This window comes from Monocercomonoides exilis (genome assembly GCF_001643675.1).
Source record: "Monocercomonoides exilis strain PA203 chromosome Unknown scaffold18-1597598, whole genome shotgun sequence".
NCBI classification, from domain to species: domain Eukaryota; phylum Preaxostyla; order Oxymonadida; family Polymastigidae; genus Monocercomonoides; species Monocercomonoides exilis.
The window spans coordinates 1,029,821-1,046,856 of record NW_027150563.1 but is presented as its reverse complement, the minus strand read 5'-3'; the positions used below and the strand labels follow the sequence as shown (position 1 = coordinate 1,046,856).

The window sequence follows — 17,036 nt, the reverse complement described above, 5'->3', positions numbered from 1 at the left end:
TAAATATATTCCCCTTTCTCAGCTGCACGGTCTGAAATACTCAACCCATCAATTTTCAAGTCCAATGATTCAGCCGCATCATTCGCAACTTGGATAAGCATTGCTCCTCCTTTTGACTCATTGATTTTTCGTTTGTTCATTTTGACTGTATTTGTATTTGAACTTCCACACGAACAATTTGAAATAATGCAGCTGCTAAACGAACAAGAATCTTCACAATTCATTATTTCCAAATATATCGCGCCTCCCAATCTGTGCTCTGTCGACCAGCAATTTGTAAATGTGCAGCCATCAAATTTTGCAGATTGACATCCTCCCATTACTGTCACGACCGATTGAGTTTTACTTTTTGAAGTGATGGTGTCCAACATAATGTGTGAAAATTCAATTTTTGGAGAAGCTTCTGCGAATGTCAATGCATTGGAAGATAAAAAAGAAGAGATATTAACAAAAGAAATTATCATTTCGCCAAATATGCATTTAATGAGCACGCAGTTCAACTCATTTCCTTCTTCAATGTTGCTGATATTCAATCCGTCCATTTCAATTTGCGAGCATTTTCCATCTACAACAATCAACCCTTGATTTCTTCCACTTTCTCGTTTTGTGTCAATACAAATTTCTACAAGACATAAGCAAAAACGTCCCTTGTTTTTGACGCAAAACAAAGCATCTCCACTTTCAACTTTAGTTTCATCTAAAGCAGTTGTGATGAAAATAATGCTGTTGAAAGCATTAAAAAGCGTGATATCGCGCCCATCAATTATTATTGGCTCTGAATCGAATTTGTTACAACTTTTAGCTGTATGAATAACAAAATTTCCTTCTGATTGGCAGCGCTCAGTTGCCATCTTAATGGTTTTGCATGGTGTATTCCCTAATAGTCCACATTCTTCGTTATCAATCCCATTTTCTCCATCCACTTCAACTTCATATTCACTGTTGCTTTTAATTTCTTTAAACATAACTTTGACACATTCTTTTGAACATTCTCTCTGGTTTTCCTTTTGCAAGATGACATCGTCCAAATTAATAAAAGAATTTGAATTAACCAAGTCTCCAAAATCCCTTTTATTCCTCTTATATATATTACCGTCAGTTTCTTCAATAATTTCTTTATGTTCCTGTAAACGTGTGGTAGAATTTAGACTCAGAAAATCAATTCCTTCAGAAGCACAATTTAAATTCTTTGTGAAAAGCGCATTCCCTTTTTCTCTGATTGCTTGGATGTCTTCACCTCCATTCTTATCAATGCAACTGATATTGAAGATGTAGCAAAAAACACTCGTAAGCAAGAGCATAATTCAGTAAAAAAAATTATAAGTCACTATGTTGATCACAAAATTATTTTTTTAGAAAAATCGCTTTTGTTTGATATTTGAAATGAATACAAATAATTTATTTTTTTTCAAATTATTGTTCACATTCACGAAATTTCATCTGAATGGAAGATAACGGTATTAAATACCGGACATCGCAAATAATACCTGACAAGATCAGTTTCTCAATAACCACAAGAGGGATAATACTGTAAAATTTTCTCAAAACATATCTCATAAATACAAACTCATTTGATGTACAAAACTTTTAAAAATAGAATAATTTGTTCCGAAAAAATTATTATTGAAATCTCGGAGAAATAGGATTTTAAGTTTCTCCTAAATTTCACAAATTATTTTTGATAGCATTCAATTGATATGTCAATGAAAGTCTAATTATCAAATAAGTTTGTATTGGTGAGGTATATTTTGAGGAAAATTGTCAGAATTATTCCTCTTTCGGTTATTTAGAAATCGATCTTGTCCGGAATTTTGAGCGATGTCCGGTATTTTTTTGCACAATCTGAACTTCACCTTTCAAGTCATAAATGATATTAACAACTTTGTTATGAACAACCAATTGTTGTAATATGTTAATGACATGTTAATAAATGAGGACTTTTTGATATTCAAGTTTTTAAAGTGTATGAAAAAATTGATAACAAATATATATAAATGATCAAAAATGTTAAGATTCAGAATATTCACTTGCATCTGCTCCATCTCCTGGATCATCATCATCTTCCTCATGTATAACAACTGCTTCTTGTTCAATTTGGGGAACATCTGCTTCATTATCTCCTTCTCCATCATCATATTCATGAGAAATGAAGCTTCTCTGGGAATGTGATTGGTAACATTCCTCACAAATTCTGAGAATGGCCTATCTTTTTCTCGTTGAAGAAAACACGAAGCAATAAAATCATCGATGAACTTTTCTTTAATTCCACTTGGAGGCAATGATCTTCTGAAATGAGACCAACAACCTTCAATCAAAGTAGTGCACACTCCTGTTTCTCAATTTCTGAATCCGTATTTGTGGCAGACTGTCAGACGTTTGAAAAATAATTCATTCAAGCACTTATACGCACCTAACTCATCGCTGAAAATCGTTGTTCCTTTCTGGATGTTGGCTTCAATGATGGGTATCAGAGTCTCCTTTTTTCTGTAAGGAATTCTGATAATTACACATTTTCCGATTTCATCGATTTCTTTTCTTTCTTCAAATCCAAAAAGCCGAATTTGTCACTTCTTTTTCCCTTTGCGGAACTTTCTTTTTCTCAGAATTGCCTCATCTATTTCCGCAATACATCCTTCTTCTCCAAGAACAAACCTCTCACTCGACATTCGAATTCCGATTGATGCTCTTACAACAGAATACTAAAAACCGACTGTATTTCGACCAAATCCAGTAAGATATGAGTATTGATCAATTCGAATTTTCCTCCAGAAACGCAAATGAATAAAAAAAATAGAGTCTGTTTTGAGATGACTTCGATAAAAAGATGTCTCCTCAAATATGAAATGAATTTGTTTCATGCTGAACATCTCCATGATCGATTTGTTATCTCAACTGTTGTTATTTTCATATATCTTCTACAAAATAAGCATTTTTTCGTTTCATTTAAGTTGATGATATGAATCAACCACTCTCAACTCTTTTCAATATCTTGAAAAAGCTTGTTATTATCAGCAACATCTGATTTCTTATCAGGAACAAGAGACATGCGGAAAAAAATAATTAATGAACAATTGATTATTTTTGTAATAAATACTTATATAAACTAAATTCAAATATTTTGCAAACAAAATTTAAAATTAAATTGTGGAATATTTGATCTTTTCAAAAAATATTTTCATTTTTTATTTATGATTTTCAGCTGCTAATTTGTATTTATAATTACTTATTATCATATTTTCAATAGTTTAAAAAAAAATTTTTTTTTAATAATCGTGTGAGGTGAAGTGTGCACTTACCAAGATAATTTTTTCAATGATATAATCACAATTCCAGTGAAATTTAATGAGTGTGAAAAACATTTCATAAAAAAATGAGATTGTTATATACATGGGACAAAATATTTAACTTCAAGCATTTTCAATGAAAAATTATATATAATGGAAGAACTTTTTGCGATAAAAAAAATAGAAATAAATGGATTTATTTTTTGAAATTCGTTTTATATCACAAAACATTATCTTATTATATCATTAATGTTTGTTTGCAGATGTTAAACTCAAATTTATTTTGTAATCTGATAAAGTTAAAAAATGTCATAAGTGAAACTATTGTTTCATGCTTTGAGCATGAAAAGCTTGAAAGTCCATATTTTCCCCCATATGGAAATTTTATCAAAAATGATATATAAGAAAAAATATTGAATACGAAATTATTTTGTATTTCATTTTTAGTATTACATTTTAATGATTCTTTTCAACTTTTATTTAAATATTAATATATCAGTACAATACAAATAATGAATTCAAGCTTTTTATAATGAAAGTTCACCATTTGATATAATGAATAATTATCTGATTTTCATTGTTGCAAAAATTTCATTCTCATCGTGTTTTTTTCAATCAAAATATTATATTGGGAGTAGTTAAAATTTTTATTTTTTCTTTTTTTCCAAACAACTAAAGATTGCATGGATACATATTGCGATCTATCAAATAGAAAACTAAGTTTGAAATTTGATTTTGCGATGTAATCAAATCATTTTTCTTTCAACAAATGTTATTATCTGTTTTTATTATTGTATTTCTTACCATTCAAATTTTTCGTATATCAATTTAAAATTTATTTATATTATTCTTTGTTAGGTGTATTACCATCAGAAATAAATTATACAGAAATCGAATCACTGTTTTTGCAAAATAATGAACTTGAATCTCCTTCTTTTTTGAGTACCTTTTTCCGTTGCTTGTGGAATTTAAACTTGGCTAACAATAATGTATGTAGCTACATTATTTGAGAAAAATAATTTGTTATTATTTTTGAAAGATATCATCTCTTGAAGGAATAAGATACTATTCTGTCCTTGGAACACTTGATCTTTCAAAAAACGAATTGGGATGGGATGAGCTTGTTAAATTGAAGCATATGATTATTTTAGATCTTCGTTTGGAAGGAAATGAATATCTTCCGGAAAACTGTTCGTTTTGTTGAGAAAATTATTATATTTTATTTTTTCTCGTGTATAGATCGACCAATTGTGATTCATTTGTTTCCAGGGGTGTGGTCTCTAGATGGGTGGTACATTTCTGCATTTGAAAGATCAAGAGCAGCAACTTGGTGTTCTTTTGGAGAAGGCAGAGAACTGGTCAGTATTTTATGAAAGAATTCAAATGCTTAATTTTCAGAAAAAATTATCTGTTTTTGTTCATTCCATTAATTTGTACAGTATAGATTTGTTCGTGGCATTGCAGATCATCTTCCTCAAACGCTTCCGCAAAAATCAATTGTTGAAACTGTGAGATCAAAGCAAATTATCAAAAGTTTTTCTCGAGCTGTACCAACAGTATGCATCTTTGTTGTTAATTTTGTTCGTTACAAATTAAATGATACCATACATTTTTATCTGTTAGTCACAATCTATTGACCAACGGCGTTTAAAAACATTGACATCACATTTGGAGGAGTACTATCGGATGTTTGAATTGAAATTGACATTTTCAAATTTAATTTATTTTTTGTAATTATTTTAATATTTTATAATCGATACACATTTATCTAATCGATGCTGCATTTAAATGCATTTGAACTGTGCTTCTTGAATTATGAATCATAAAATCTATCACATTTTTCCATTCATCTTTTTCTATTTTTTATATCAGAACCATTGTCCAGGAACTAAACAGGAGACAATACAGCCATCAACCAGACGGAGAATGCGAAGAAGACAAAGAAGGCAAAGAAGGAGAAGAAGCCAATCGAAGCAGCGAAAATGAAATGAACCGTATTTCTTCTCTATCTATTTCTTCTGTTCCTTTTGAGGAGCCTGCACAGGTCTATGATACGCTTGATGCTGACATCCCATTGAATGTGAATCATATTTTGTCTCTGGCAATCAAAGAGAGATTGACGGTGTGTGAAAATTTGGGGGGGGGGGGGGGAAGAGAAAGAGGAAAAGGAAGAAAAAGAGGAAGAAAGAGAAAAGAAGAAAGAGAAAGAGAAAAAAAGAAAGAGGAAGAGGAAGAGGAAGAGGAAGAGGAAAAGAGGGAAAAGGAATGCTGATCTAAACATATGGATAATGAGGAACATTATTTATATATTAGTAAATGTATATTCTTTTTGGTTTAGATAATCTTTTAATTATCCAAATACAAAAACAAATGCATTTAATCCAATTTCTTTGCATTTGCTTTATTTTATCTTTAATCAAATCTCTTCCAATATTTTCTTTCTTTTTTTACGTTGTTTTGCATCATTTTTTCTGATTCAATTCACCTTATTTCTTTTCTTTTTTTTTCTTCCTTTTCTTCATTCTTCCTTCCTTCCTTCCATTCTTCCATTCTTCCATTCTTTCTTTCTTATTTTCTTCCATATTTTCTTCCTTTCTAATTTATTTTATTTTATTTTCCCCCCAGCTTATGAGTCTTCTTGCAATATCTCTCCGAATGAACATCCCACGCCATCCTATTTTGTCTGATACAATTCGCCAATTGGCTCCTTCTCTTTCATCCTGCTCTGCTCAGAACTTGGCTAATTTATCTCCCGCAGCAACTGCTGTGTGTTGTTATTGTTATTATTGCTATTTTTCTTGTTGTTAATGAATGAATATTTCTTTCTTTCCTTTGTTTCTTTTCTTTTATCATTGCTGCTTCTGACGTTGACAAATATAATGACATTCTTTTTATTAATTATGATTGTCATTCTCTCTTTCCCTACTCTTTCCCTTCTCTTTCTCTTTCTCTTTCTCTTTCTCTTTCTCTTTCTCTTTCTCTTTCTCTTTCTCTTTCTCTTTCTCTTTCTCTTTCTCTTTCTCTTTCTCTTTCTCTTTCTCTTTCTCTTTCTCTTTCTTTTCATTTTCATTTCATTTCATTTCATTTTATTTTTTTTCCCCTCTTTCTCTCCTTCTCCCTCTTTTCTCTTTCTTCTCTTCCAATCACAAAAATCTCCTCCATTCCATTTCTACTCAAAGGGCCTTCTCAATTTCCTTTCAAAGCAACTCGAAGACAGAAAAGACGAAATCACACACACACAATTTTCTCTCGCCCCTCATTTTGTGTTAGGAACAACGGAATCCAAAGTCAATGCAACCTCTTCTTCCTCTTCCTTTTCCTCTTCCTCCTCCTCTTCTTCTTCCTCTTCTTCTTCCTCCTCTTCCTCTTCTCCATCTCCTTTTTTCTCTATGCGTCTGCCAACACATCATCTGCCTGTGGATGCAGAGCAGCTGTGGATACTCATCCAACAAGAGTCATCGCCTCTTCCTCCTCCAAAATGGAGACAGTTGTATGAATCTATGCTATCTTCTTCTTCTTCTTATCCTTCTTCTTCTTCTTCTTCTTCCTCCACTTCCTCTTCCTCTTCTTCCTCTTCATTTCATCTTCGTTCTGCTTCACTTGTCACTAATCGAGATTCTCTTGATCTTTCACGTACTGAAGAGCATTCATCCCCTTCTGCTTCTGCTTCTGCTTCTTCTTCAGATATCATTCAAAATACTTCATCATCATCATCCTCTTCTTCTTCTTCTCCTTCCTCCTTCTCTCCTTCTTCTTCTTCTTCTTTTTCCTCTTCCTCTTCCTTTCAACCAACCCAATCCCCATCTCAAAGAAAACCCTTCCAATCAGCCCGTTTCATCAGCAAAGAAAATACAGTCAGAAATTCGACAGCACAAAAAGTACCACAAAATATTGTGTCTTCGGCGCTGCTCCATCCGTCTGTGGGGATGGCAGTAGACAAAGTGTGTGAATGAATGAATGAATGAGAGAAATATGTGATTGTATATAGGTGAATATATGAAAGAACGAGTGAATGTGAAGGAAAGAAGGAAAGAAGGAAAGAAATAAAGAATGAATGAATACTTGCATGTGAATAAGCATGAATATTGAAATATGAATGCTTTTAAATAAATGAAAAAGAATTATGAGCATTAGTTGTTTTTGGATTTTTTTTGACGCAACAATTTGTTCAAATGATAATTCGTTTTGCTTTGTTAAATTTCTTATCTTATCTTATCTTTTCCTTTTCCTTTTCTTTTTCCTTTCCCATTTTCTTCTTTCTTTCATTCTTCCTTCATTCTTCCTTCACTCTTCTATCCCTTTTCCCCAATTTCACAGAAAGTCTTTACTCTTCTTCTTTCCTGGATTGGCAAGCATCCAAAATACAACCAATATGCCTCTCAAATGAGTGATCTGATAGAAGCTGGCATGGAATTCATAGAAGAAGTGAAAGAGGAAGAGGAAGAAAGAGAAGAAGAAGAAAACGCACAGAAGGCGAAGATGAGGAGGAACTGGTCAAATGGATCGAATGGAGTGCTGGGGGCACATGACGGTATTGTTGAAATGGAATTGTTATTATTGTTCCTATTTATTTTTTTTCCTCAAATTTTTCTTTTTTTCTTTTATCCTTTTTTCCTTTAAGTTTTTTCTTTTCACTTCATTTTCTCAATTTAAATAAATTGATTTTCTTTTTCTTTTCTTTCTTTCTTTTTTTTTTCCCTCCATCTCCTTCTTTCTCATCACATTCTTCAGGTGTTTCTCGTCTGACTGCCTTTCTGAATGAAACAGCCAATCAATCAACTTCTTCTTTGTCTTCCCCTCGCAAATCTTCTGCTCCGCCCACACCTTCTTCCACTCCTGGTGCTTCTAATTTATCTCCTTATTCTTCTTCTTCCTCTTCTTCTTCTTCCTCTTCTTCTTCCTCCTCCTCTTCCTCTTCCTCATTTTCTCCCCCAAAATTAGAACCAAAAATCGGTGATTTCATTATTGCTGATAACTCTTCATTTTCTTCTTCTTCTTCTTCTCTTTCTTCTCTTTCTTCTCTTTCTTCTCTTTCTTCTCCAAATGAACAGCAAAAAAACAGAAAATTTGTGATTGTTGAGATGGACAGAGAGAAAGGGCTCTGCACAATATCTCCATTTTCTCTGTCTTATTCTTCTTCTTCTTCCTCTCCATATCCTTCTTCTTCTTCTCCTTCACCCAATCCACAACAACAACAACCACAACATTGGACACACGGCATCGCTTCTTCTGCATATCGCCAGCGTCCTCCACCAAATGTGCATTCACTCAAAAATGGAACTTTAATCTTTGCTTCTCCTTCTTCTTCTTCTTCTATTTCTTCTTCTTCTTTCTCTTCTTCATCTTCATCATCTTCTTCCTCTCTTAACACTTCAACAGACCAATCACAATTAACCACCCTACCCCTCCGCCACTTCTCTTTGATCATTCCAATCACCCAGCTCACCCTCCACAAAGAAGAATACGCTATTGTTCCTTTCTTTTCCTCCCAGACTTCTGCTACTGACCCACTTTCGGCTTCGATAATGGCTTCTTCTTCTTCATTTTCTTCTTCTTCAGCTATTTTATCTTCTCCTTCCTCTTCTTCTTCTTCTTCTTCTTCTCCTTCTTCTTCTTCCCCTTCTTCTTCTTCTTTGGATGCCCCCACAACGTGGCGGTGGGTATCTGACAAGTGGAAGAAGAGCGCAACAATCCTCAGAGCGAAGATGGGAGAAGAGGAAGAGAAGAAGAGGAAAATGATGATGATGACGATGATGAAGGAAGAGGAACAAATAGAGAAGGAGAAAGAGGAAAAAGAAAAAGAAAAAGAAAAAGAATTTGGAGAAGGAAAGAAGCAAGAAGATGCTTCAGATTTGAAGAACTCTCAAGAAATCGTCAAAGAAAGAGAATTTCACTCATCTCCACAACCAAATGCCAAAACTGCTCAGAAAAGTCCATTTTATTCTCCAAACAACAAAACATCATCATCATCTTCCTCTTCTTCTTCTTTTTCCTCCTCCTCTTCTTCTTCTTCCTCTTCTCTTCTCCCTTCTCTTCCTCCCTCTGTGACTGGCTTTGGCAACCACGCCTCTTCCATTGGAGTGGATCTGATCTTAGCAACAGAGCAGTATGTGATGGAGGAGAACGCTCAATCAGAAGTAGCAATGGCAGAAGAGAAGAAGAAGATGCTGCAGAGAAAGAGAGGGAAATTGGAACCCGACGAAGAGGAGGAGAGGAGGATGAGGAGGTTGTATGGCAACAGGAAGGGGAAGAAAGGAGGAAGAGGTGTTGGCGGGAGAGAAAGAAGCATGTCTTTGGGAGATGGACAGCTGAACAGGAAGGGAAATGAAGGAGAAAGAGGAGGAGAAGGAGAAAGAGGAGAAGAAGAAAACACAGATTCTTTCTCTACTCTCCCCTACTCCCTCAAAAAGCCCCATTACCACAAATCTACCCGCTCCACGCCTTGTTCATGGGTGCCTATCAACATCCCCCAGTTCCATGTGATCACTGAACACACACTGAAACTTGGCTCTGATCCACATGCTGTGTGTGAGGCAGATGTGGCGCTGAATGAGAGCAACGCAGAGGAGTTGATAGACGAGTGGGAGAAAGTGCAGGAGAGGAGGCTGAGGAGGATGGAGAGGAGGAAGAGGAGGAAGGAGGAGAGGGAGAAGATGGGGAAGGTGAATGAAGAAGAAGAAGAAGAAAGAGAAGAAGAAAGGGGAAAGGGAAGGAAAAGGGGGAAAGGGAAGAATGTGAGGTTTTTTGTGACGGAAAAGAAAGAGTTGGATGATATTGGAGAGACAGAAACAGAAGAAAACGAAGTATCAGAAGGAAGAAGCAGAGAAGATGAAGGAGAAGAAGGGAAAGAAAGAGAAGGATCAGCACATTCAATTGAGAATCAACAGGAAAGAATGAGACAGGTATCGAATAAAAGGAAGATGGCCGTGAGAGAAAGAGGAATGACACTTGAAGTGACAGCAAAGAAGGAAGAAGAGGGAAATGCAAGATATGCAAGTGAAGATGGAGAAATGGACAGACTCGACGAAGAAGGAGGAGAAAGAGAAGGAGAGGAAGAAGAAGCAGAAGAGGATGTTGATGAAGAGATTGACGAGGAAGAAGATGCAGAAGATGTGCAAGAACACATCGAAATCGCACGTGAAATGGAAGAGTTGATGAATCGCATACACGCCTCTTATCTGTTTCCCTCTCGCCGCAAAAGGCTGGGCAGGCAAATAACATCTTATTCTCCTTCTACACAGTCAAACCCCAACTCAAATGGAGCTTCGAATGGATCAAACAGACCACTTCCATTCAATTCATCCGCCTCCTCTTCTTCTTCTTCTTCCACAAATCGCGGTTTCTCCTCCTCCTCCTCCTTCTCCTCCTTCTCCGCCACCACCACAACCCCTGAATGGTATGCCCTTCCCTCTCGTTCCCACATGCTTGTCCCACCTTCTGTGCAAGTAACAGCAGCATTGCCAGCTGCGATGAAGACGACGATGAACACAGTCGAGGCAATTGTGTCACAAGAAGCAGCTGCCATCACATCCGTCGCAGCGCCTGGCTCAGTCTCGCTGATGGGCGTGGAGACAGCAAGGAAGATGAACAGAAGGAACTCTTCGGCTTCTTCTGCTTCTGTTGCTTCAATTGCTTCTTCTTCTTCTTCTGGTTATTTTGCTTCTTCTTCCTCTTCTTCTTCTTCTGCATCTGCTTCTCAATTAACAAGATATGGCAGCAACAACAGCAATGGATATTCTCAAACAACAAGTCAACGCTCCTATCAACCATCTGTTCCATCATCTTCCATTCCTCTCCGTCTGCCTCCCAGCAATGAGCAAACAAGCAGGCTTGTTCGTTCTCCTTCTTCCTCTTCCTCCTCTTCCTCCTCCTCTTCTTCTTATCTTCCTCGCAACCGCCGCACCATCAGACGCATTGAACCTTCTGCTTCTTTGAATGGCACAACAGTTTCTGGTTCAAATACATCATCATCATCTTCTTCCTTTTCTCCTTCTCCTTCTCCCACACAACTTCCTCCTTCAGCCACTCATCAGATCAGCAGCAGAGACAGGCAGAGGTTGATTGAGCAGCAGAAGGCGCTGGCAAGAGAAGCAGCTAACACTTCATACTACTCTCCTTCTTCTCCAAACAAAACTTCATCCTCATCATCTTCTTCTTCAATTTCATATTCTTCTTCTTCTTCCCCTCAATCTTTCAGCAGAAGTGCCATCAAACCTTCTTCTCCTCCTGCTATTTCAAATACACAAAGGCAGATTTCTCAAGCATCATCATCTTCTCCATCTTCTCCATCTTCTTCTTCTTCTTCATTCACCCCCACTCCTTCGCCCACTCCAATTCCGAGACAGCCATCTGCCTTGTCTTATTATCCTGTTGGCACACAAAGAATACTCCATTCACCTACTCATTCAACAACACCTCAACAGCAACAGCAGATGTTTGGTAATCAGACAAGAAGAGGTGTGAGAGGGGAAAAAAAAAAGAGAGAGAGAGAGAAAGAGAAAGAGAGAAAGAAAGAAAGAAAGGGCTGAGATTTTGATGTTTAAAGCAATATTTGTTTTGTTGTTAATGATTGTTAAATTTTTGTATTTTCCTTCTTTTTCTCTCTATTTCTTTCTTCTTTTTGTCTTATCCTTCATAATTTCTTTTCTAATTTCACATTCTTTTTTTATTAATAGCTTCAGATGGTGTTTCATCAAGGGCATATTCAATTCGTCCTTCTGTCATTTCTTTTCCAAGTTCTGCTGGTCACATTCAATCTCCTTCATCTCCTTCGACTCCTCAACCTACACCTGCGCAGATGATGGGTTTGTTTTATTTCAGAACTAACTTTTTTCTTTATTTGTTTCTCTCTTTACTTATTTATTTATTTGTCTTTTTTTTTAAAAAATTGCTGAAACATTTTCAATTATTAATTTTTAAACGTGATTATATTTTCATTTTTTGTTTGACATTTAATAATTAACAGATGAGTGCATTGGGCATGTTGAAGAGATCCTCAAAAGAAGAGTTATCAGAAAACAATCTCCAAAAAGCAGTACCGGAAAACAAACAGAAACTTCATCAGATGGAAGCGAAGGGGATAGCATCACTGTTCAGTATTATGTCAAGTGGCAAAGGAAAGATGGAAGTCCTCCTTTGTATTTGTGGCTTGATGAAAATGATCTTTTACCTGAAGAACTTCAGGCTTACAATGATGCACTTAAAGAAGTCGAGGAACAAGAGAGAATAAGCAGTGCATTAAAATCTGAAGCCAAAACTGTTGACAAAACTGTTTCATTGTGAATATGTTGATTATGTCTTTATTTCATATTTTTGTTTTATTTATTTCAATAAAATATTTCTTAAAAAATAATATTTTGGTTTTATAATCATAAAAAATCATTTAATGAGCAGAACTGTAACTATTTCAAAAACAAGAACAACAATAAATAAAAAGAAGAAAGGAAAATCAAAGCTTACATCAGAAGAGTTTGAATTTTCAACCGTTTTTATGCACGTAAAGATGATATTTCAGGGAGGAAGCAATTTTGGCAGAAATGAATCACTGCAAATTTAGTAAATGCACTCAAGGAAATCCCTTGTATTTGCTCCTTTGTCCATATTGCAATCGACGCTATTGCTCAAAACATTTGTTTGTTGATTCACATTTTTATTGTTTTATGAATTGCCGGTTTTTTGTTGCATATAAAATGAAAGATTGCCCGAAATTCATGGGTGCGGACAAAAAGTTAAATCGGTTGAAAGAGGAAAAAGATTTGCTGATCCTGAACCAACAAAAATGAGTGATTCTGAAAAAGAACTTGCTCAAGCAAGACTTCATCAATTCGTATGTTTCGAGTGATTAAAATGTTTTTTATATTTCATTGTTTCATTTTCATCTTTTTTAATAGCTCAAACACAAGAGGGAAGAAAGGAAACCACAACAAAAAAAGAAATCTTAGGAAATCATATTTATAACGCTTCATCTCAACTGAATTTATTGTTTTTGGTTTTAATTTTCAATAAAAATAGCGTTATTTAATATCAATTTAGGACTTATTTTCTCCTATATATAAGGAGAGCAAATTTGTGTATGAAGATAAAAAAGACTTAATTCCTAAACTTTAAGATAATAATTATAATATTTATCCTCCATATCTCGTCTTTTCAGACACAAGAGCCATTGGCCCTTTAATAAATGTTTGCCCGTGCATCCCTACAATATCCTTCTCCTTCACTTTGTCTTTCCCTTTCCTCTTGTTCTTCCTTCTTTCTCTTTTCGATCCCTTTGGAGGAGGCACGTCTTCTGCGGTATATCTCTTGCCATCTGCCCCTGGCTGAGATCTGTCAATCTGAGGATTCTCTTCCAGCTCTTTTCCTCTCTTTGATTTCTTTATGTAGCACACACGCCGAAGCACTACACCTGGTGGATGATGCACATACAGAAGCCGGCCCTGAAGAAAAAAAAATGAATAGTTGAAAAAGAAAGCGGAAATTTTTATTATTTTTGAATTAAATGAAAAAAGAAATTGCAAAAAGAAAATAGAAATATTAAAAATGTTCAATTAAAAAAAAAAAAAAAAAAAAAATTGAAAAAGTTAATTAAATGAATGCACACATTAACATAATCTTTCAGAATAAGACGAGCAGCTCTTGACTGGTCAGGTAGCCCATAAGATGACATGAAGCTTCGGATGATGGCAAATGCACTGCTGATTTCTCTTCCTCTGTCAATCAGCACTTTCAATGAAGGAGGCTTAGCAGAAGTAGATGATGATGATGATGATGATGATGATGAAGATGAAGATGAAGCAGTTGTAGAAGAAGAAGATGATGATGATGATGAAGTTCCACCAGCACTCCCATCTTCATCCACCACCTTGTACATCGCATCATAGAACGGGTCGTGTGTATACGACAGCCTAATCCCATAGACAGACTCCAGCGTGACAGGATGAATGCGGAGCGCAATCAAAGCCATTGCTTCTGAGAAGTCGCGCATCTGGTCAATGGGATAGATGCCATCGCAGATCATGTCAGCAGCTGTGGTGCGCCACGAGGGAAAGACAAGCCCTGGGCAGTCGAGAAGCATCAGAGACTTAATGCCGTCAGAGGATTTGGGCTTGGAATGGGATTTTGATGAAGAAGAAGAAGAGGATGATGATGACGATGAATCTTTTTTCTTTTTCTTCTCTTCTCCTTCTTCTTCTCCTTCCTCTTCTTCTTCTCCTTCTTCCTCTCCGTCTTCCTCCAGCTCCTGCTCGCTGAACCTCAGCCAATGTGTCTGCATATGTTTTGTCTTCCCTGGTGTTGAGCCAGTTGCCACGCACTTCTTCTTCATTAGCACATTCAACACACTTGACTTCCCCACATTAGGATATCCAATCATCCCCACACACAAATACTTCTCCTTCCTCTTCTTCTTCAGCAGCTCTTCTTTCGCCTTCCGCTCCTCTTCTTCATCTTCAAAGTGAACCAAGTCTTCGTCGTCATCATCTTCTTCTTCTGAATCTTCATTCTGTTTCGAACTTTTCCCTCTTTTCCCTTTCTCTTCCTTTTCATTCTCTTCTTCATCCTCCTCTTTCTCTTCGCTTCCCACTCCAATCACACCATCTTCTCCTACTTCTCCCACCCTTCCCTTTTCAAAGAAACGCTCTCTCATCAGCCTCAGCAGATCTTTCCGGTTGTACAACATCCAACTTTCCAATTTGGTGCCTTTTGTTGTCTTCTCAACTGGTTTTTGTTCTGTTTTTGAAGAAGAGGAAGAAGAAGAGGAAGAAGAAGAGGAAGAGGAAGAAGAAGAAGAAGAAGATGCATCGCTATCACTCTTTGATGCACCTTTTTCGCTTTTTCCTTCTTTTTCTTCTTTATCTTCTTTGTTTTCTTTGTTTTCTTCTTTTGTTTCAATATTTTCTGTCTTGCTCTGCTCTTTGGCTTCATCTGAATCTGGCTTCGATTCTCCTGTTTTGCCTTCTGAATTCTCTTCTTCGTCTTTCTCTTCTTCTTCTGCTTCTTCTCCTGCTTCTGCTTCTGCATCTTTTTCTTCTTCCATTGCTTCTTCTTTCCCTCCTCTTCCTCTTCCTCCTCTTCCTTTCCGTTTCTGCTGCTTCCTCTTCCTTCTTTTCGACAGCAGGCTTATCCCCTCACCTGAAACGCCATATGCATCACCCTTTGATGCCTTGTGTTCTGCTCCTTTGGCTGCTCCTTCGTCGTTCGACACAACTTCTCCTGCTTGTTCGACAGCTGAGAAGAAAACGAAATTCACATTCTCTTTCTCAAAATAGCTCGCCCATGCTTTTCTATGTTTGTTGCGAATTGCAAGAAAAATATTTACAAATAATTATTATAATTATAATAAAAATAAAGTTCAATTAATAATCACTCTCGTATAAACAAATACAAAATGAAAAATCAACCTTTCGCTTTCTGTCAACAGATCCGCCTTGTTTAAAACTAATAAGAAATCTCGATTCTCTTTTACAAGAGGCTTTCCATCAGCTTCACATCCGACATCCGCCTCCTTCACATATGTCTCCAAATCAAGACATCTGAATGCAAGAGGATTTCGTGCATCAAGAATCTATCAGCAAATTCAAGCATTAAGATAGGAATTTCGCACAATAAAAAAACATTTAAAAATTTTCATTTTCAATGCTAAAAACAATAAACACACAATTAACAAAACGGAACTGTTTTCAACTGTGCGCCACAGTTGCCTCCAAATATCAATATTTTTTTCGAATGGTGTTAATCTACTTTTTGAATCTTCTTCAATTCTTTATAGTTGGGGTAAAAAATGCACATTGTGCAAAAAAATCGAATAAATTACAAACTTAGCTAGATTTCTTCTCCATTCTAAAAATGCCTTTCCTTCAGATCTCTCTAAATCTTCTGCAGTCATAGCCGTTGTCCAAGATGGGCGTCTTGGAATTGAAAGACCTTTACTAAGCTCTTCCATATCCTGTCCCAACTCAAAAAGAGTTGATGCTCCATAAATGGAATGACCTACAACATTAGAAGAGTTTATAATTTTCACTTTGTCTTTTGTCGCTTCAAACTTTAAAGAATTCTGTTAAAAGACATGAAAAAATATCATGCATACGCTTCTTCCTGCCATCTGCGAAGTTACCAAAAATTCATCGATGGCATTTCTCTCCATAATAGATTTTAATTGATTTTGTCTCTCATCTGTTGAATCAAGAAGATCAACAGTATGACGCTTAGTAAGTAAATTGAAAAAAAAGAAAGCATGATACATTTCATCTCCATAAAATATTGCAGCATACCCCACCGCCATGAGCTACCTTATGCGTTCGTGTACCTAATTTCTTGCGAATTGCTTTTCCTAATAAATCTGACATTACTTAAAGTTTGGGAAATGATCAAATGTTATTTTTTTATGTGATAGATCATTCAATGGGGATCCGAAAACTTTTTTGTATTTCTCTAAAAGAAATTTTTGAAAATAAAATAATAATTTGAACTTTTCATCAGTTCTGGGACAAAATGAACAGTGTTTTCTTTTTCCTTGTGCTTTAAAACACACAATAATTATAAAAAATTCAAAAAGAAAAAAGAAATAAAATCTCATTGATTCATAGTTGTTGCAAAAAACATTTATGATGTTTATAGCATAAGTTAAAAAAGGCGTATTTTCTTTTTCTTTTTCTTTTTCTTTTTCTTTTTCTTTTTCTTTTTCTTTTTCTTTTTCTTTTTCTTTTTCTTTTTCTTTTTCTTTTTCTTTTTCTTTTTCTTTTTCTTTTTCTTTTTCTT

The 17,036-nt window shown here is 35.6% G+C and overlaps 3 protein-coding genes across 3 annotated transcripts; 2 read left to right on the top strand and 1 right to left on the bottom strand.

Annotated features, from left to right (window-relative positions):
• Positions 1–4,422: 4,422 nt before the first annotated feature.
• MONOS_10863fu14037 (uncharacterized protein) lies at positions 4,423–12,566 on the top strand (the record flags this gene model as incomplete). The annotated part of the gene is made up of 11 exons (XM_067863342.1): positions 4,423–4,474; positions 4,524–4,642; positions 4,724–4,840; positions 4,908–4,972; positions 5,157–5,406; positions 5,910–6,050; positions 6,464–7,225; positions 7,602–7,815; positions 8,016–11,741; positions 11,960–12,088; positions 12,250–12,566. The coding sequence occupies 11 exons, from the start codon at positions 4,423–4,425 to the stop codon at positions 12,564–12,566; spliced, it is 5,892 nt and encodes a 1,963-aa protein (XP_067728902.1).
• A 254-nt stretch (positions 12,567–12,820) lies between these two features.
• Positions 12,821–13,225, top strand: MONOS_10864 (uncharacterized protein; the record flags this gene model as incomplete). Its single annotated transcript, XM_067863343.1, has 3 exons — positions 12,821–12,915; positions 12,981–13,110; positions 13,175–13,225. 3 exons carry the CDS (start codon positions 12,821–12,823, stop codon positions 13,223–13,225), a joined length of 276 nt encoding a protein of 91 aa, XP_067728901.1.
• Positions 13,226–13,408: 183 nt separating this feature from the next.
• MONOS_10865 (putative large subunit GTPase 1) lies at positions 13,409–16,624 on the bottom strand (the record flags this gene model as incomplete). Its single annotated transcript, XM_067863344.1, has 7 exons — positions 13,409–13,717; positions 13,882–15,562; positions 15,680–15,843; positions 15,937–16,039; positions 16,097–16,320; positions 16,366–16,482; positions 16,550–16,624. 7 exons carry the CDS (start codon positions 16,622–16,624, stop codon positions 13,409–13,411), a joined length of 2,673 nt encoding a protein of 890 aa, XP_067728900.1.
• Positions 16,625–17,036: the final 412 nt, after the last annotated feature.